Genomic DNA, 22332 nt, shown 5'->3' with positions numbered 1-22332 from the left:
GGAATTTCTTTGTTTGATTTTTTTTTCACCCCAGCGTTGCTTTGTATTTTTTAAATTGATTTGAGGTCGTCGAATTTCTTTAGACATTTTTGAAGCTCCCAAAAGTAGCAAGGAAATGCTTGAAAGTTGAAAGAAATTTCGCTGTGACGATTAATGAAATTCATTCAACCATTGAAGTTCTCAATGAGAAATTTTATTTGACCATTTATGAAAGACTAACAAATTCCAATTTTGACTTTAGTACTCCAGAAGAGGAAAGTGAAAATAGTCAGACTACCCTTTTCTAATTCATCATTCATTTGAAACCCTTCAACTCCTGGCAATTAAAATCAAATTATTGTACGTCAAATTATCATAGTTGATTTTATTTACAAATGAGTGAGTGCTCCTTCATCCCACATTTACATCAATACCTATCATAATTAGTAATTTTAATTCAATAATAATACAAATTCAATGGCGTGTTTCGACTAGACTCATTTCCCCTCTCAATCCTCGTTATTTTTTTGTTGCACTGCAGACAATTGCGATGAAGACAGACCCCTAAAAACTAAATAACACTATTAATTCGTTTGATAGTCATTAGTCTGTCTCCACTTGGCCGTTCCCTACGATTGGACGGCAACGCAATCCAGAGACATGTGTTTCTCCATGCAATTTTTCAGGGTGCGTGGCTCCTGCCACGTCTTGGCCATCTCCATACTCTCGTTGATAGTGTTTTTAAGGGTTCCGTGGTCCTCTGGAGTCCATGCCTTCGGCATTTCCCGGCTCTCGAATTTATCAATCAAACTCTCTGATTTCGACGTGTGCGTCTCCTCCGGCGACCAGTCCTTACTCATTTCGATGGAGTCGATTTTAGAGAGTGCGGAAGTGTTTTTAGATAGTCGTGGATCCTCTGGGGTCCAGACTTTAGCGAACATCATTCCATTGGGGGATATGTCCGATTTTCGGGACCAGGAGAGGGAGTGAGAGATGAAGGGATTCCCACCGTAGCCTGGAACATAATTATTTTGGGGAGTGAGTGGAGATAATGGAGAATTTGAGAAAAATTTTCCATTTTTCCACTCAATTTTCACAGAGAATTCATGACGGAAATCTGTCATCGCGTGGCTCGCAATTATTATCTTCAATGGGTATTTAATTTTTAAAATAAAAATTGAATTTATTAATTTTTTTTTATATCTAACGAAATTTATTCCAATGTGTCGCTATAACTGACGACTGACCGTCGCCGCAAGGCCTTCAGCCAATTATTGACGTATAAGAAAAGACAAGAAAAAATGTGTTTACGTGTTCTATTATTAGTAATGCAGTTGATAGAATGAGGGTTAAGATAAGTAAGAAGTGGTAGAATGAAAATCAAATTATTTCCGTTCTTTTCAAAGTATAATTCTAGTAGAATTTCCTGAATTCTCTGCACGGAGAGTTAAAACCATATTTGGTCAAAATAACGGATTAGTTACGCACTTTTTCAGTGAACTTTCTGGGAAAAGAAAAAAAATAGTGATTTGACGGGGAGATTATGGAACAGATACATAACTTTTACAGATACATATTTTACTCTCCATGTGTTTTGCTGTTAAAACACCGAAAGATGTACTCCATCTCCGTATAAAAAAAATGCCAAATCATTCCCGAAAATTATCACTGACATCTATTGTACTGTAACACCCCTCACCAATGCCCGGGATAATAAATCTTCTATTTCTTCTCAAACAATGTCAATGCACAATTGGCACTTAATTTATTCATATCATTGTGCTAGAGCCTTCGTACATAAGAAAATAAGTGATGGCCCCTCAGAATATTTCCACGAAATATTTACCTACCGATAACACGCAAAAGTCAAACAAAATGCCGTGAATTTTACTCACTGTGAACTATCACTTTCTCGGAGTGCTCCCTTCCTGGACATCTTGAAATTGTACCGCTGCCGTTGTGAGTATCACTACCTTTGTCGGCTCTGACGAGTTCTGTCAAGAAAGTTATGTAACCAATGGCAAGACGAAGAGTGTCAACTTTTGATAAACGTTTTTCGTAGGGTAGGGTGGGTAAGTGCGCCCTAAGGCCTTCGAATGCATCATTTATGTTCTGCATACGTCTCCGCTCTCGGAGGTTGGCCGCTTGACGTTGTTGGACAGCTTGACGTGGACGCTTCAATGTCGGCCCGTCCTCGTCCTCCAGCATGCAGTCGTGACTGCGTCTGCGGGGGACAGTTAGTTGAAAACAAAAATTCTTTTCCTAGTCGTGCGTAAAATGAAATTTCACCAATCGCGTGCGCATAATCTGAGTTTCTGATTACTTAACGATTACTTGTTTTATCATTTCTCGGAATGGATCCTCGATTAAAATATATTAAACAGAATAATATGGTCGGAATTGACGAGGCCATTTGCACAATTTCAGGTCACATTAAAAAAAATGATTTCCTTCGTGGATTCAATTTCAAAGCATAAGTTGTTTTTTTTTTCTCGTAATTTTTACCTCGAAATTTTGTCTGCATGCACTCATGATATAATTTTTTATATAATATAATCGTATTAATTTCCGGAAATTGATTAAATTCGTGTGATAATTTGAACCCTCCTATTCAGCGAAAAACACTTAGAAATTTCCCTCCACAATTGACTCGTCGCGCAATTTCTCGCCAACTTTTTTTTCCCGTATAAACAAATAGATGAATAAATAAACAGTTAGAATATCCAACTTACTTTCTGGAATGTCCATCCCTCGTACGAATCTCTCTATCACTACTATAAACACTTTCATCGTCACTACTGTTCTCATCAAATGGATAATGCTCACTACAATTGGAGCTCCCGGTGCTACCAGGTGGGTGTGAGGGCCCTATCTGGGGGATCATCGGCGGTAGAACGGCCGCCGTCGGGGGACCGCAGTGCGGTGGTATCACCGGGTTGCCCAGGAACGAGTGGGCATCGTAAATGTAATGACGATTCATCATGTCGAGTTCCAAATTATCCATCGAGTACATCATCTCGATGATTTTCAATTAAAATACAGTACAGACTAAAAAAAAAAAATTCTCTATGACTAGAATTTGTGACTAGATCGGTTCCTGATGTCTCCTTGTGTGTCGACCTCACATGGCGGCTTAAGTATTCAATTTTTATTTGGCACGTGCATGCCGATCGTCGATTTTATCCGATTGCCCGGTATTTTTCAGGGGATAATTGGGGATAAGCTTCAATTTCCGAATGAGATCTCCTCTCCAGCACACTTAAACACGACCGGGGTGATCCTCACTCCTGATACGACTTATACACGCGTCAACCTGATACTCTCAAAACACCAGCACGTGTCGTCACGCCTGGCACGTGCCGACAATTTTTATTAAATACACTTGCACCGGTGAAAATTCCAGGGCATTCGTTATTCGTTCACCTTTGGGGGAATTTTAATCCTTCTGATAAATCATTTCCAATTATTCGCAGGACTTACTCACTCCTCACTTCCTTGCATAACAAATTAAATTAATTTAACAATTGATTTTTATAAATCAGAGGAGTTGGAAACATCGCTTCCATGATTTATTTATTAAAAATTTTAACATTATCTTTTTCGGTTTTTATTTTTACATTTTTTTAAAAATTATTGTGGATGTGGTTACGTGCTCGATTGTTTGTTATAGTTCTTTGAACGGGTATTAATGATTTTATTTAATATGTGCGTCCGCGTCCATGCGTTATCGTTAAGTGAGTGGCACTGGCGAAGTGGGAAAAGACGGGGAAAAGCTCTGGCTGGGGGCCCTCGGGGTCGAGTCAGCCGCTCCAGCCGCGGTTCCAGTGTTCGTCCAATGGCTGGATGGCAGGGGCGGTTCTTCTCTATATCCCGGGGTTCAACGGGGGTGAGGTTGCCGCCTATTCATCGATCTGATAAGGGATGCTTTCTCGGGAAACACAACGGGTGATGATAAGATGGCATTCAATGGAGGAAAAATCGCGGTTTTGAAATCTCCATTGAAAAATCTGCTTTAAATTCTTGTCAGAAAAATATGTAATTGGCAAAATCATATTTTTCTCTCACCGGAGTTGTCTAATTTTTCCTGAATATTTTCCTCTCTTCAGCATTAGATTTTCTCACAAGCGAAGGATTTCCATTTTTTTCTATAAAAAAAATTCTCTCTTTTTTTGGTGCGAAATAAAAGTTCGAGGAAGCACAGAGCGGGCATCACACTATCGAATACGTCGGTTAGCCCTTGGTACCATGTGCCACCCCCAAGTCGCAAGTCCCAACAAAATTATATCGCATATCACGAGGGTTATTGGCAATGCACAGAGTGTTTTTTTATGAAATGTTCACTCGACTCGACTCAACTCATAATTACAGCTTTTGCTTCACCAGCCAAATGTCACCAGTGCGGTTGACCCGTGTGTACACGTGGCCAGTCACGTGCGTCCACTGTTCGCCATCGCCTCTCGTAATTTTATCGAGAGATCTAGGATCGGTATCAGAATTGCCGTGATTGTGCAGTCGATTGAAAATATTTCCGCAATGAATGCCCCGTAATTTTTCGTGTCCGAGATGAACGGGTCGTGATAAATGCGCCGCAGATGGTTCACGCGTCGGATAAACAAAGTCCCATTAGTTGTGGGTCTGTTTCGGGTCCTGTAATTACCGGGAGCACAGACCCGGGGCTTTTCTCACTCGGGATGAAAAATTGAGGTATAAGGTACTGATGCTGGCTACTTGGTGCACGCGATGAAAATTGTCATCCTGTTGGGTGGATGAGAGCATATATGAGGGAAAAAAATGGAGGGAATAAAGCCGAGATAATCGCAAAGATATTATTTTACGAATGGACTATTGCGGATGAGATCCCGCGCTCTGATACGCACGACGTAATCCTAAATGAAAATAGTGAATCGGTAGCCCTCAGCAGTTCCATTGTCCTTCAAAGTACGTCAATGGGGCGGAGAAAACTTTTTATTTATTTATGTATTTTATTCAACGACAATTTGACTGGCGAGAACGTGAAAGTGGTCGTCGGCTGAAGCCGATAAAAAGCAAAAAAAGAGAATATTTATCAACGAAATCGTTGAATTAAAAATTTGGAATTAAGAAAGTAAAATGTTGATTTTTTTTGGCACATCATTGAAATATTTTTTCAATCTTTAAGATGAGTCCGGATTTACCCAAATGCCTTCATTTTTGGGCTATTCTGCCGCACTCAATTGTGAAGGTACCCAGAGAACAAAAATTATTTTTGCCGAATATTCATTTACTTCAGAGAAGTATTTATTTTTTGAAAATCAAATGAATATTTGAGAAGAAAAAAAAATGTTTCTCAGTGTTTAGAAAAAAATCTTTTTTGGTAATTGATGTGATATCCGTTATGTAAGAGCTATGTCTAAAACATGGGGATGAATTTTCCACGGTACCCGACCCCCTCTCTGTTAGCCGCGCATCCAACACCTGGTCCCAGTTCGAAATGTCTATTAATTTCTACTCAGCGTGAGTGTGAAATCGATTTAGTTACCCACTAGAATCGAGTGCTTTCACACACTCCCCTGTAATCATCTGGACCAGAATTTTATTTATTTCTAATATCCCGAAAATTTGTATCAAATTCCAATAATTGCATAGTGAGAATATAATTGTATATTTGCGTATAATGGGACGGGGGGGGGGGAGAGACAAAATCTTTGTCTAATAATTATCGAACAATTTTTTTTCCAGATTGATTTCAATAGAAAATTTGTCAGTAAAAGATCAAACTCAATCAATTGATCGATTAATTTATTGGAAAATGGAAAAAATCAAGAAATCCAATAGAATTTTTCAATCAATTAGCTTGAAATATTCCGAAAAATTAACCGTTTATAATTTCGTTCATTGAAAAAAGAATGATAAGTACAGTGGGAGAAAAATCGCGTGTCGTGATAACAAATCGATGGTTGAGGGGTGAATGAGGGAGAAAAATAGGGGTTGCGGTGCACAAAGTGTTTTGGGGGTCGCGCCCTCTCTCACTTGGGGGTCCTTGAGGGGTAACTCACCCTGTCGGTACATCCCCCACATACCGGAAATAGTGCGTGCAGACCGGACACCAGGATAGGTATTAGACAGGTGCTTTCCATTGCGAGAGGATATTATTCTGTGCGTTGTGGGGTTTACGTGTGGTCAAGTTATCCGTAAATGCCATTTCACAATAAATATGATGCATACAAGGTCTTGAAAAATTACCTGGCTGTTCTGTAATCTGCCAGTCAAGACAATATTCGTTAAAAATTCCGCAACTGTTACGCACTTTTTCCAAAATTTTCCTCTCCGGTCACTCACCTGACGTTTCTAAAAGGAAGTAACGCTCAGCAATACTTTAGATAAATTAAATAAATAATATCAGTCCGTAATCATTATAAACGAAAAACATGAACGTCTAATGGAATGATAAATTGAATTTATTTTTGAAATTAAAAAATATATATATTCATCCCACAACGACTGTCCATACTATTGTAACGATAAGGAGTGCATCTAAAATATCAATCGTATGGCAATCACGAATAGCGCGATAAATTCTTTCTTTCTATAAATTTACAAAAACAATGAAGGATTTTGCTTTCTTTGCATTAATTATGCGTTTTATCCAGAAAAAAAAACTCGTGAATTTTCTTTCCATTATCCGTGCAAATTATTCCCCTACTATTAATGCCCATCAATTGATAAAACAGTAAATAATATCGGTGAATACATTCAGTCGGGAGCGTGAGTGGCGCTAGTGATTGGGAGGTTTGTTAAAGTCGAGGGCGGTAAGTTAGGGCGCCGCAGGTCGTTCAGAAAATGCGGTGCTGTCTATAGACAAGTATGTATGGACCGAGAATACTACCTGATTGGTAATACCATAATAATTCAAGAAACAAATTTAATATCGTGTGATGAAAAGAAATAATTTCGACCGCGCAGTCGCACTCATGCCGCTCTCCAAAGCTCCACCATATTGAACTTAAGGCGCTATTTCTATGAGAATTCTATGGTTACATTTGACACATTTAAATGCGAAAATAGTTAGGATCTGGTGAGCGTAGGACATCGGCGTTAGAAAATTGGAATTCCAGTAGTTTTTTTTATCGATTTCTAGAACTTTTTGCTGTGTTCTTGATACGGAATAATACTTTGACAATGACGATAATGAATTTATAATTAATTGACGTTTAAACGTCATTCGAATTTCTTTTTTCTGGGTGAAAAATCAATATCCTCCTAACAGTTGAAAAAACAAAGAAATATTGAGGTATAAAATTAAATTATAGGGATAATTAAATAACGACGAACACAATTTTAACAAACGATTATTTTTATTCATTTTATTGCTCACCATAGGTGCACTCATAAATTGTTATCTCGTGATTCATGGTACGCACTGCAAGATAATGACGTTTTTCATAGTCGATGGTGGTATAATCAACCAGAGCATTAAATATTATTTTTTTCTTCTGCTCATTCCAGTATTTAAAGAAAAACACAACAAATATAGAAATAAAAAAAATTATTCAGTATTTATGAATATTACACGACGCATTTTGATCTCTCGCGTTATTCATTATTTTCATTATGAATAAATAAATTCTCTATTTTGTTTTTAATTCTGTTTTTAATCATTCTTCGATTACTTTCCTCACACTTTCCGTCTAATTATTGTAAATGAATCCCTATTTGTACCTTCTTCGACCAATTTCTATGGTAATTGAATAGATCTAGGTGACAAGAAAAAAAAATCGGTATTTCAGGGTAATTTGATGAACCAATCTAGTTCGATTATTACGCCATTATCTGGGAAGTGGATGGTTCTAGCAAAAAAATGTCACAACATATTGTTTGTCTCGGAAAATTTCTCCCTAAAACCACTCGTTGCCGAGATATTTGCATAAAAGCGAGTGTGAAAAAAATTGAACTCATCAAAATTTGCACCTTCCATAGAGAATTCTTATCAAATTCAAAGAATATTCGACTTTATGCAAGTCCTCTCATCTTTTTACAAACTAGTTAATTACCAAAAACCGTTCAACTATTTTAAATGCAATTTAACTGCATCCGATCTATTAAAAAATGTATTTTCTTAATTTCTGATTTTTTAAATATGATAAGAATTCGGAAAATTTGAATAATGATAGTGGGAACCAATTGGAAAATCTTTTATTTACAATGAAATTCAATGATATCTTGAAGCGGGAAAGAAATAAATAATGTGGCTTTCTCACAGATTCACAATTGAATTAAAAATCTTAATTAAGCGCTTTTCTTTGTTTTTGTTTCATCATTAGGACGAATGACAAGAGGGAATAGTCCAGTATATCTTTACACAAAAATCATCTCGATTTAAAAAAAATTGTCAATTTCTTTCACTCATCTCTATTCACGTTACAGCAATAATTGTGGACAGACTGGGGCAAAATGATCTTTACTAAATTGCAGTTATCTTTGGAACTAACGATACGATTTAAGACTATACGAATCATGACTAATTTTAAAGCTTAAGATATTCCCGTCAAAATGGCGTAAGATTTTTTTTATTTTCACTCAGTCAATCTCAAGATATTCTCCATCGGACGTGATCATTTCCCCCAGCTGTCCTTCTCACTCGGTATTTTTCTGTATTATTTCTCGTCATAATCTTAATATCACGATGACCTCATACAATAATTACAATAAACCGAACGTTATCGCTCATTTTACATTGAAAAATTGTTAATGAAACTTTCAAAAAGTTGGTTTTATTAATTAACATGAAAATTCATCATGGATATTTACAAATTCTGTGCCGATCACTTCCAAATCGCTTCACTCGTCATTTTTTCATCATCATTTATTTATTTAATCATTTTGCAAGGCAACTCTTGAGCAACAATTACTTTTTGTTTCATTATTTTCTTTTCTTTTTTTAATTAATCTTCCCTAATTCTAATTGACTTAATACATTACAGTGTGTCGTGAAAAAATTCATGATTCAGTTGTTGAGAAGGAGTATTTCTTCAGTTTATATTTTTCAGAAGTCAATAGCAACAATGGAATTCCATTTTTATTCAAAAAGAAATTCCGTAGATATTGCACACTCGTTCATTGTGTAATTGTAATATTACTTTGACTAAAATTTAATTTTCTGTGTATAAACGGTTTGGAAGGGACCGAAATTTCATAATTTTTTTTTTATCATCGTACGCCCTAACGGTTCTAAATGTTTGTTAAAAGTTGTCTTAAACTACAGTCTTTGTCTATCAGCTGTCATGTTTTGTTTAAAATTGATTTAAACGTTTTGTTTGTGAGAGCACTCATTGCTGGCTGTCATTCCTATAATTTAAAAAACAAATTATATCTCATTACCGTCCACGCTTAATCGGTATAAAACACTCAGGCATTTTTTCAAATCAGTCAGAGTTAAATAGTGAAAAATTAAATAGCCGGTGGAAGATGCTGTTTCATCCATCAATGTGATTCCAACACTCGTTTCTTCACTCTTCAGATACAGTCCATTCATTTTAAGTTCAATAAGATTTTTACCTTTTTATCAGACAAACTTTCGCTTCTGTAGTTCTGAGACGACCATTAACAAATACATTCAACCGATTCATACTCACATTATTCACGTTCGCTAATTCAATCCAATCGGTCCACTAATGAATCTTCAGTCATCATGAGTAAGTCAATAACACATCAGCCACCATTTGAATACTCAGTTTTTCTTTCGCTTCCAGAATGTCCAAAATAATACTTTCAAACGATTTTTTTTAAAGGGATGAGTCCAGGAGGTGGAGGAGGAGGAGGGGGGGGGGACGAGAATTTTTTTTAGTGAATATGTATGGGAAGAGGATATTTTCGGGGACATTAAAGAGGCTTCGGGAAGAGAAAAAAATTTATTGAAGTACGGAGAGGACTTTACGCCTCTTTAAATCGATGGTGAAAGAGGATTAAAAAATCTGAAAGATAGATATGAAATTTTCTTTTGAAATCTTGTTTTACCGTACACGAATTTAAGACGCAATTTGAATTTATAAACCAAAATTTCATTCCTTCATTTATTTTGACTGACTTTCGACCGCGCTCTGCGTTTCAAAGATGACCTGAATTTATATCGGGATCTGAATTTAAGCCACAAGTAATTTGCTTTTGTTCCATCTAAAGAAACCGTTTGAAGTGAGCTGAAGGTAATGTCAAGAGGTTACATAATTAGGAGAGAGAGAAGGTAATTTTTTAAAAACTATCTTCCAGATTATCTTTCACCCCAGTTTTATTATTTCCGAAACCTCCAAATCTTATAAAAAAAAATCTGAAGACATTTCCCTCTAAAAAAAAACATCCACCTCTTTCACTCCAGAATGACTAAAAATAATATTGTAAAAGAAAGTGACGTTAGTAAATTCCATGAGGTGAGAAAAAAAAACACCGAAAAAATGCACTGAAAACTCAAATATTTGTCACTAGAAAACCCCCATTATTGGTGGAACCAGTGACGATCGCTAAAATGAGAAAGCTCGCGAGTAGAAAGATAATAAAAACCGATGGATGAATGAGAAATAATAAAGTGAAAAGTATATTATTTTAAAAATTCTTCACACTGTAAAACAAAAATGAAAGATACAAACTGCACACACAATCACGTATAAGAATTCCCTTTATTTGTCAATATTTGTTATTTATCTTTCGATTTGTCTCTCCACTAATAAGATAATGTGTGATTTGAAGTAGCTTATGTGAATAGTTTCATTAATTTTGGTGTAACGATATTCACGTGACAGCGTTATTCTCGTTCATTGATGATCTTTATAATTTTTTAAAAATTATTTACTGCCACATATTCATCAGTTAAATTTTTACCCCTCAATTATTTTCGTTTAATGTACATTATATTGACTAAAGAAATTGCGAGACCCTCGTCACCTAGTGAAACTTTTCGATAATTTTTTTTCTTCAAAGAATAAGAAAATGGTATTTTTTCATTAAGAACCCCAAATTGATATAACTATTAATGATTTCAATACCGTCATATTGATTCTTATTTATTGCAATTTTTATGGTCGAGTGGTAGTGATACAAATGGTATGACACAGGTCTCATTTTAAAGGTTAAACTGAAACCTTGAGAATGAGACATGACACGTTAAATTTCACTCAGGCAATGACGATATAATGTCATAATAAGCTTCCACCACTCGTCAAAAAATTACAAAGAAAACAATCATATTCAATCAGCTGTAAAAGAAACAATTGATTGAATTCACTCTCGATATTATCTAATATTTTCAAAATATTCAATTCAATTTAAATAAACTGCATATTAATATACAATAATTTTTTTCTCTATCCCACACAATCAATGAAATGAAGCAACTTCATTTATTTATTTAGTTCAAAGTTCACCGTTAGTTTCTTCCGCATTTGTTAATGAACTAGTTATATCGGTTACTACTGTCTCAATTTCCTTTTAATCTTAAGTTTTATTTGATTTACACATTAGCGCACCAGTGTAAAATATTCATACACAAAAAGTCGTACAACTGTGTAATTCACGCTAAGTATCTACGAGAGAAAGTTCATGGTTACAAATCAGATTTTCAATTATTTCAATCTATTCAAAGACTCGATTAACTGCGTACCAATTATTTATGCATTCGTCGGTTTTTTCCGTGGTTTTGTTATCATTCCCTCCATCCCATGATCCAATTTTATTGATTGAAGATGGAAATTTATGAAAATATTGAAAAATTAAATCTTGATTGCGGTTCGTTTGTGTTAATTATAACACTGCAATTGCTTGTGGGTTAGTAATAAATAATCGATGGGTGAATGTTAATGTTGAATCGGGTTACTATTTCACTCGGGATATTAACTACCATCTGCACTTGACTGTTTTCTACAGGGGAAAATTGTCCAGTGTGAGAGGATTTATTTTCTCACGAATTTGAAGTTTTTTTGGCCGATCTGAATTTAAGACATGATATAAATTGAAGCCAGGATATGAATTTACGTCTTGAATTTACTTGAAAATCCGAATTTAAGCTCCAACTCTGGCTTCAATTTAATGGAAGAGCTGAATTTAATCCGGGGCATGTCTTTGAATATAACCACAACCTGCAATCTCATCTATACCTGAACTCAAGTCTTGACTTAAGTTTGATGTCTTTGGTAGTTCATAAGGTTCTCCACACAATATTACCTTCATATATTCTCTAAACCTAATTAAAATAAAATCCTCTCACATTTCACATGTTCCCTCAGAATTCTCTTTCATCTACCAAAATAATATTAAAAAAAAATTCCTCATGCATCCGATCCACCCAGGAGGGAAACCATGCAACATTCCTTGAAAAAGCATGTATACAACAATTACTTAAGCTCTCATCGATGAAATAACTATCAACTAAGCGCATATTAATCCATATACGTACATTATTATTTTTTTGTTCACCATAATAAATGGCAAGACCTACATTCATTTTACTTTATTTATTAACCATATTTTCTTTGTTAATAATTCAATGATACGAATACACTCACAAACTGATAAACAACTATCGTATGATCAATCTTATCCCAACCCTCACAGATATTAATCATCTAATCTTTATCCCCTCTCACAAATTCACATCTTTCATTTCGAAATCCTCACCAATTAATCAATTATCAGTTGCATTATCATCCATTGTCATCAATTATTCCAATTCTATTTCATTCATTGATTTGTGAAAGGGTGCTAACTTACTCCATAACCCACATAACACCGAACATACCTCATTATTACTTAAATATTAAACACACTGCAATTAATTCCAAGCACATATACGTCGTTCTAGACATTAGAATTATCATTAGCATATATCTCATGAGAAATAAGTCAAATGATACGGAAAATTCTAATGCACATTCACTACCCATTTGACTCTTTCCAACCATATCTCGACTTAAGTTTAATTAATCGTTCCAATGTACCACATCAGTACAATCATCTCATGTCCAAATTGTTTTCAAATCATATTTCATACCAGTATTTTATATTTGTTTTTCAATCAGTTCTCTTTAGATTTAGTTGCATTGTTTTAATGACATTAGTTGAATTCGATTTTATAATACATCCTCTCTCGTTGGTTTTTTGCTGGGTGATTATTTTTATATTCAATATTGCTGGGTGTAGAAAGAAAATGTGAATTGCGTGTAATAAAATAAAGTCAGTTGATTAGATAATTATAATCTGAGGTGGGTAATTGTGGGTGGGGAGGAACGTGATGGATTACCTTTGACATTTTTATTGATTGCACGTTTCTCTTGGGTAGAAGTGGATCGAGGAGAATATTTTGGAGAGTATCCTTTTTTTTGTCTGGTATTGATATCTGAATCTGAATTCATCACATCATTCAAATTCCGGTCTGGGCCTGAATTCGAGTGTGGGTTATAGTTGAAGTGAATCTGTACATTCAAGTGGTGACTTGAATAATTTTTTCATCCGCAACGAGTCGCAACTTGAATCTAGGTCGAATCATTATCGAAAAGCAGAATATTTTTCCATTAATTTCCCCTCAACTCCCTCCCAATTTCATACGCTCCACCTTCCCATCATGTTCCACCTCACCGTCGACGTCAAAAGTGCATATAATTTGTCATAAAGATGAAAAAAAAAAATCTAAATTGCCGCCAAATAATCACCCCCAACATTCGTCTGCAATCATAGTTTCTCCACCTTACTCATACTTGAGAAACGCGTTGTTCTTCTGATCACGCTGTCCAGGATGATTCTGCCAGGCACCCTGATTGGCATTGGGATTATTAGGACCTCCCGGTCCACCAGATCCAGGATTACCTGTATTACCATCACCACCCCCTTGATTCATCCAGCTGAGAAACCCTGAATTTCCACTGTTACCAATGCTGTTGTTTCCTGAGGGTGGTTGTCCAGGTGGTCCAGGCTGATTAGAATATCCCTGATCATTTCCCTGATTCTGAAGATTCCCAATGAGTCCCCATGATGCTTGATTGAGTGCAGCAGCCACAAGGGCTGGATTAACTGGCAGTGCTGACAGATTAATTCCCCCCATGGCAAGTGGATTTGACATACCACCACCACCACCACCGCCATTATTCTGTCCAGTAATACCAAGTGCTTGTAAATTTGGCATATCAATATTACCACGATTGCCAGGATTACTCCAGCCATTGGGCCCCATATTATTACCCGAGTGTCCCATGTAACGATTTCCCTGATAATTACCCTGCATATTATTTTCAATGGGGCCGGGCATACCCCTTCCACGCATATTTGAATTAATCTGATTGTTGAAATTACGATTATTACCCTCGGATTTTGGTGCTGCATTCGATACATGTACCGATATACCCTTTATTATGTGATCCTCACCGCAGAGGGACTGGGCAACCTCGGGATCTAAGAATGTTACGAATGAGAATGCACGAAATGGCTTGGGGATGAATACGTCCGTAACTTCACCGAATTTTGTGAAGTAGTCACGAAGATCGTCCGCTGTTAGGTCTTCTGTACAGCGGCCCACGAATACCTTGCACGGCACTTGCTGAATCATTCCCTCCTAAGCACAAACGCCAATCATCAGTCAGGGGATTGTTAGCCGGGGAGGGGAGGATAGTTTCAGGGTGTGGGGTGATACTTGTTGGGAGGGCTGAAGATGCTTTTTTTTTTTTTACTTATTCCATTGAGAGCTTATAGTTTTTTCAATGTTCAATCGTTGAACAGATCGTTGAAAGCTCATGGACCCTTTTAAATTTCAGTATTATCCCGCCAATTCTAGTTTCTCCATTATAATTGGTTAGGGGATGGGCTTTCAGTCGTGAGACCAGTGCGCGTACGATCTCACGAAATGACGGATCATTGTGATGAATTGGTTGAGGTGGAGGGTTGATGGGATAAATTATTTTTCGTAATTTAAGTAGGTGGTGCTGAAATAGAAGGTCATTGTTGAAGATTGATTGCTTTTAACCATAGAAAATTGGAAAAAAACGAGGTATGAAGATAATCACGTGTCACCCTTCCAACAAGTATCAAACATTCTAACAAATATCCCCACATCATTTGCATCATATCAATCAACTCAAATTTGTTGGATATTATGTAAAATATATACAATACATACAACACGATTGGTCCTAATGCGGTAGGAAAAACCTCATAAGTTTTAAACAATGTTAATCATTCGTGATTTTTTTTTCTTCTATTTTATACATGTGTCTATTATCTATGCATAAATCCTTAACCACTGATTTCAGAATAACAACAAATAAAATATTACCTCGAACATTTGCATCGTTAATATTCCACTCGATATTATAATCAAACTATGGTACAAGGAAAATATATTCAAAATTATTGTTAAAATCATACTTCATAACTATCCATTCCTAAGTAGATGTGATTATTTAATTTACAGTAAATGTCATAAAACAGTGTTAGTTATGGGCGACATTTATGGATGGTAAAGAGCAAACGTCGACAATTGATCGTTTCATTTTAATTCATCGCCACAAACTAAACAAAATTAATTTGCAAAATTTTTCTGGATGTAAATTAATTTGAAAATGTTTTTATCAAACGTTTTCTTCGCAAGTGACGACCTAAATTGTTATCAACAACTCACTTTGAATACAAACCATTAACTGAAATGAATTTGCAACTTAATATCATACCACGATCTAGGTATAAACGCAGGTGATCTGAATTAAAATCGATACCTGAATTTAAGTCGTCATCTAGTTTGATTTCGTGACATTGTTTCGCATGCAAAAAAAACTGAGTTTAAGCTGCATCTGAAATGTACATATCCACCTCATAATAAATAAAATTTACCTGAATTTAAACCGCGCTATAAATTCACATTGCGACGTGTTTTGTAATACAAAAAAAAAGGTGAATTCAGGCCGCTCCTTGAATTTCTGTTACAAGTTAATTGTACATACTAATGACATGAATTTAAGTCACGAGTCAAATTTAATCCGTCCTAAATCCAAGTCATGAGCTGGATTTAAGTCACAACCCTCGAAAAACATTAAAATCTCACCCTTGAATGTCAAAATATCAAAAAGAAAAAAAAAAGAAAAAAACGTAAGTTAAAGCAAATTCCTTAAGGCGTTACATTTCCAAGAATTGGCGGTGTTAAACCATCGCGAGGCGATGCTGACTCTTTTAAATGGTGATTGTAAAGGATTTTTCCTCCGAAATCATCAATTGCGGTCCCTCAATCCTACATGATCACGTGAACGTGTTTCTTGAATGATTTGAAACTCAAAGTCCGTCATATTTTTCAACCTGATTGCAAGCCAGCCCCGCCACTGATCAATTCAATCCTTCGAGCAATTCACCCTAAAACAATGTCAAATCAATCGCGACCTTTCACTGACCCCTTATCAAATGACATTGTAACCTAACTTCCACCAAGCCCAATCCACTAAGAAACTACTCAATTAATGATAAAAACGAGCCATTTATCAATATCTTGACGTCTCAGCCGGATGCTCCCTCGCAGGTCGATGCTTGTAGTAGCGATCATAATAATTCTCTTTGGGATATCGATTGTCATATCGTCCATCCGTTCGATCCATGTATCGTTCATCTCGTCCCTCATATCTCGTTTCGTCCTCTCTGCCCTCCTGGTACCGCCTGTCCTCTCGATTGTCGTACCTATTTTCCTCCCGATTATCACGTCCATCCTGATGGCGTGTGTCCGTATACCGCGGATCATGTCTACCATCAATGTACCTTCCCTCAGCATCGTAATAACTCCTCTCGTACTGATACCCATATCTTCCCTTATCGTACTCACTGCCGTCTGATCCTAGATACGGCCGATTACCCTCGTAATTGTACCTAGTGTACTCTGTCTCCTGATAATTTGTTCCGGGTGCTGCTTGCGTCGTCGTCTGGTGTGATGCCATATAACCACGTGTTTCGTAATTATTTTCATCGTACGTTTGATACTGAGATTTATCGTAACCGTAACCCTGTGCCATTGGCTGCTGGGTAACACCCTGCTGCTCGTATTTGTATTTATTTGTCTCATCGTAGGGATAATTTGGGGGATATGATGGATAGTGCGTTGTCTTGTAATCGTATTCCTGATCATAGCGGGGTGATGTTGTACTTTCAGCTGTCGTTGTCATGTAGGGTTTTGCCACTGATAAACGACGACTACCCGGGGTATGCACAGGGATTGGACGATAACACTCGCTGTGCTTACCGGTATCATACTGACGTGCCATCATTATCCCGTCTATATTCTGGAACCAGACACATCCATTCCCTCGAACAATAGGTACTTTTTGGGGGGTGGGGTGGGCTGATTGATTTTTTTTTTTTTTTTTTTTTTTTTTTTTCGGGGGAATTGTTTCTGTGGGGCAGACACTCTCAGGGGCACATTCGGACAGTTTGAGTTAGTTTTTTTTTAGGGGTTGGAGAATATTGTTGAGACGACTAACGATTGTCTGATTAGAATGATAGGATTGTTCACTCATTCCAGAAGACTTGCCAGTTGTCAGCGAGCGGTAGGGTCGAATGAATATTTATTTAAGATAGCAAATGGTTCACTTCAATGATGAAAGTCAAATAACTACGACATTTTGTAAATAAAATTAAGGTATTTTAGCCGATTATAGGAACGCTCGCTTTAACTTGACGTTATAAGTCTGACATTTTTAATCGCCTATAACTCGTGGTTTTTTCATTATCAAAAATAATAAAAAAATATGTATCCAATATTTTTCGTTCGGCTTTCAGATATTCACGACTCAAAATTCTCACGCAAAACCCAAATTAATTAACTCAATCTTGATTAAAAAAATAAATAAATAAAGTGGATTTATTTTTCCCAGGAAATGTTGAGAAAGCATTTTTTTGTTGTAAAATTTTGCACAAAAAAAATTTGGTTGTAAATTTAGCGACTTCCTTGGAAATAAAAAAATTCTCGAGAATCGCCTCAACAATTCCCCCGCTATTTATCTCCCAAATCAACTGAGAAAAATTCAATCAAAGGTGTGTTTTAACCGCCTACTCAATATGTTCATTCAACCGATCGACATTGTAGTCTACGGTCTCACTCCATCGACATACTCCACACAGTACACCCCGAAATTTAAACGAAAAACGTACAACAAAGGATGAATTAACGCGTGTACATGAATTTATTTTCTCCCACGCACGCACTCGTTATTACATAATTCAACTTTCGTAATAATTCGATAAATTCGTACTCGAAAAGCAGAGCTGGGCAAAATAATCGTAGCTGTCAAATCGAGTGAGAAAAATTGAAGAGTTTTTAATTCCATGGCTCAAATGAGTACTACTTCAGAACAATAGTTAATAATAACTCTTCACAATATTCCCCTACGTTTGGAATGTTCGTCAAGTATCTAGGCATTTTATGAAAATAGACTGTCTAATTTTAGAAACAGTCAATACTATTTCTATTAAGTATAAAAGAGTGCCTAGTCTTTTTGCTTTCCCATTTTAGCTTTTTCATTTCCAAATAAAAATAATTAAATTTAAATGTTGATTCTCATAAACTCAAATTTTAGAAGCAATCAATATTTCAATGAAAAAAATCAAAATTGCATTTCAGTTCCACGTTCAGAATAAGAAATAATTAAATAAATAACCCTCATTAACTCTCCCAAAAAATGAACTCAATTATTATCCAGAACAGCACAGCCTCATTTCAAATTATAAAAAAAAACTATTCAGTATTAAACTGATTTTTGACTCCCCAGCTCTGTCAGCATTAAATCACACTGTCAAAAAATGCTCAATCAATAGTAAGTCATTGCACTTTAGAATTCATTAAACATGAATTGAGCTCGCGATTAAAAAAACACCTCTCAATATACCATCCACCCGATGATTTTAATGCTCTACGTCACGTGAGAAACTTGCCACAGTTCAATTATTAATAAAAAAAAAAATATATCGCGAAAACAAGAGAGAAAAAAAAGTCCATTCACTTGAGGAAAGAGAAACAGTCTGAATCAGCCGCATCATACTCCATACATTCAGATATCATACAAACATGAAGCCACGTACGCTCGCTCTTTACATCATTGTCGCCATTCGCATTCATCTATTTATACCATAAAAAACGTTCTCACCCGTTATTCACTTTTTTCTTTTCATTTTATAATTCGGTAAATGCACACACGGAGATGATCGCTTTCTTCATGACTCGGATTATTATTTATTTTTCAATTAACGTACGCAAACCAGATTAAAAAATGGTTTGTTAATACAAAACCATTGATTGCATTTACAAAAAGTATATCAACGATGAAAGTTATTTCACTTTTTGTTTATTCAATTTTTTATTTTAGAAAATTGAAGGAATTTCAAATATTTAAAAAAATTTTCAATTTTGTGAAACTTTGCAAATTTCTTTGCAAAGTTTTCAAATTAAAAGATCATCCTCTGGGGATTAAATCCAGAAATGAAATATGAAGACATTTTTAATTTTATATTGGTAAATTAAACTCCGAAATATGAAAAAAAATTTATATTTATATCAAGTTAAAACTCCGGAATTAGTCATGAAAATAACGATCTGAATCTCGTACATATTGATCGTTAACACGTGGAATGTATCTCTCCTAAAATCGTCGTGTTGTGTTCAATGACAATCCCAGAATAGGGAACAGCTCGACTCAATCTGTTGTCAAGTTGAATAAAAATACTGTTTGGTTGCTTACCTTGCTGTTGGGAACCTTGACGTCACACCATCGTCCATCGATCATATGTCTTTGGGCAAGACACCTCAGCTGGGACTCGTAACTGCCGAATCTGATGAATCCAAAGCCTTTGCTCTGGCCCGATTTCGCATCTTTTTTTACCTGAAAGCCCCAAAAATTCAATTGGATTCGGAATTCATTGATCATTTTCCAATTACATGCACAAATTTCATTGTATCGTTGTTAAAAAGAAATTATGAATTTTCGAGGGGTTTCTTTTGTAAAAAATTTCGATTAATTTTTATTGCAGCATATTAATTTCATTAAGAATATTCTAAAGGTTCCAAAGAATGTCCTTGATTGGATTAATTTAGGGGGATAAATTACCTGGGCCATTAGAACTTCTCCGAAAGTCTCGAAGTACTCCCGCAAATTTTGCTCTGTAGTTTTCCAGGGTAATCCAAGTACAATTAAATCAGTGCATCGCAGTTTTGTCTCCATTCTCTTAGTCTTTGCTGTGGAATTCTCCAAATTGTCATCGGATTTCCGTTTATTTTCTGTGAAGCAAGGGCAACATAACCACACTTTATTTCCTCAGATTAAAAATCGAAAATTATGGAAAGTAATGACGAGATGGATTTTATAATATCGTCAAAATTATAGGATTTAAGTTAATTGAGAGTGATATTCAAAGGGGATTTAAGCCTCTGAGCGTGGAGATATTCAAGAGAGAAAATTCTCTTATAATATTTGACACATAAAACGAGATAATTGAGCTCGTAACTCTTGCTGAATTTATGGATGAGAATTATTCCTGTTAACAAAAATCAAAGCTAGAAACAAAAATGGGGCATGAAAAGGAGATGCATTTTTCCATTTGCGAATAATTTTGTTTATTTTATGGCATCATGTTATCGATAATTTCGTATGGTGTGTAGCATCTCCAACAGCGGCAGCACTATCAAGCCTTCTGAAAGTCCAAAACACCTCCCTTCTAAATTTCAACATCGCGCCTGCGCCCGTGTTCCAAACAACAATCGCACATCTTCCACCTCTTTCTCTAACAACACAAGTCCAAAGTTCCTTGAATCGAGCCCCCTGAAGTTGTCAATATGTCCGACGAAAATTATTTCATAATGATAAATTAAGTTGCTTCTAAGCTCCACAAAAATTCTTCAAGATGAAAAGACATCTGATAATTTCCCGCAGGTCCCTCTTCCCAAAAAAAAAAAAGAAAAACTCCATTCTCATTCCCAAAAATCCAAAAACAAAATCAATCCATCATAAAACCTGTCTTCCCACCTCCCAAAACTCCCCTCAAAACAAAAAAAAAAATCTCGAAATATCATTCAGCCATCCCAATTAATTTGATAATTGAAAAAAAAATCATCAGCCACGTCGTCAACGAGAAAATAAAAATATCTCGAGGTAATTTCTAAAAATACTTTCAACTCCCCCGCAATCACCAAATGGTAATCGCCAACAAAAAACCCCATCCCTTCCAACTTCCGTAAAACCATCACATTCTCATTACCAAAGCAAATAAACCACAATCAGCCTTCATGATGATCGACAGATCCTTCCTCAAAAAAATACCCCTTCAGACGACCCTGTCCATTCCGTCCACCCCTACCCCCATCCAAATTTCCCATAATCCCCTCGCCAACGCCAAATCATCGACCATAAAAGTCACCCTTATGCCCCCCCCCTTATCGCAGGTCGAAAAAAAAAACATTAACCGACACACCCCTTTGGCAGGCCCAGTTGTATCATCTACCTTTTGGAAAAACGCAGTAATAGACAGCTTTTCCCCAGCCACTCTCGGGGGAATGGAGTCTTCCCTCGACAAGTCTAACGCCCCGCATGCTCCTCGACTCGGGATTGCGATATTTGAGACCGCAGGTACCGGGAAATTGGCCAGACAGTGTAGTCAACAGCAATGTACTGTCATCCTCAGTGGGTAACTCTATGGGCTCCTCACCCTCGTCCTCAGCAACCTGAATATATGATGACATTTTTCTGGGTGCCACTTTTATCGTATACGCAACTCAATTGGACTGAATTAGATAGCCTCTCCAAATAAACTATTGCCCTCGTCCTTCCTGTTTCTGGACAATAGTATACGTCTCACAGAAAATCGTTCACTCACTCACTCAGTTCTTTATACATGTATTCACATACAACTTTTTCTTTTTCTTCTTTTTTTTTGGTTGTTGTTGCTTGTCTCACGTTCTGGCTATACTTTCGATATCAGGTAGGGTCTCGATGCATTGGTTTATTACGCAGATTTCAAGATTTTTCTTTCCCCTGGGTATGGAGTTATCGGGGTTTTTATGCGTATAATGTTGCAGAACGGTGAGAGGGGGGAGTTTGGATGTATTAATATTAATCTTTCGCTCGTTATTTATGACTTTTTCAACTCGAAACAACACAACAAACACACACGCTCGGAAACTCGCAGCCAAATCTCGCAATCACGCAACACCGCACCTCTCTCTCACGCTAATGTTAGGGGCTTGTCCATCGAACACACAGCAGACCCGTTGGGAGTGGGAGAGTGTGTAGGATAATGGCGGACCTTCGGGATCAATATCGGAAACGGATGGTGAGCGATGTTCGGTTGAGTCGCGTTGTAGTCGGCGGGAATATTTGAATTTCG

The 22332-nt window shown here is 36.4% G+C and overlaps 2 protein-coding genes across 3 annotated transcripts; both read right to left on the bottom strand.

Annotated features, from left to right (window-relative positions):
- Positions 1–349: 349 nt before the first annotated feature.
- LOC135168373 (neurogenic differentiation factor 6-A) lies at positions 350–3740 on the bottom strand. The gene is made up of 3 exons (XM_064132469.1): positions 2712–3740; positions 1875–2203; positions 350–994 (listed from the first exon to the last, which is right to left on the bottom strand). Exons 1-3 carry the CDS (start codon positions 2993–2995, stop codon positions 609–611), a joined length of 999 nt encoding a protein of 332 aa, XP_063988539.1. The 5' UTR covers positions 2996–3740; the 3' UTR covers positions 350–608.
- Positions 3741–7294: 3554 nt separating this feature from the next.
- On the bottom strand, positions 7295–22219 carry LOC135168695 (TAR DNA-binding protein 43). Of its 2 annotated transcripts, none has more exons than XM_064133132.1 (4): positions 21451–22213; positions 20061–20230; positions 19695–19835; positions 7295–14545 (listed from the first exon to the last, which is right to left on the bottom strand). In XM_064133132.1, exons 1-4 carry the CDS (start codon positions 21686–21688, stop codon positions 13685–13687), a joined length of 1410 nt encoding a protein of 469 aa, XP_063989202.1. In that variant the 5' UTR covers positions 21689–22213; the 3' UTR covers positions 7295–13684. The 2 variants fall into 2 exon arrangements, with proteins under 2 accessions (XP_063989202.1, XP_063989203.1); XM_064133133.1 differs by lacking the exon at positions 7295–14545 and adding an exon at positions 15070–17243 and having other exon boundaries at positions 21451–22219.
- Between the last annotated feature and the right edge of the window lie 113 nt (positions 22220–22332).

The sequence above is a fragment of the Diachasmimorpha longicaudata genome, chromosome 13 (genome assembly GCF_034640455.1).
Source record: "Diachasmimorpha longicaudata isolate KC_UGA_2023 chromosome 13, iyDiaLong2, whole genome shotgun sequence".
In the NCBI taxonomy this organism is placed as follows: domain Eukaryota; kingdom Metazoa; phylum Arthropoda; class Insecta; order Hymenoptera; family Braconidae; genus Diachasmimorpha; species Diachasmimorpha longicaudata.
The sequence above is the reverse complement of the archived record's forward strand: the minus strand, read 5'-3'. Positions and strand labels throughout refer to the sequence as shown.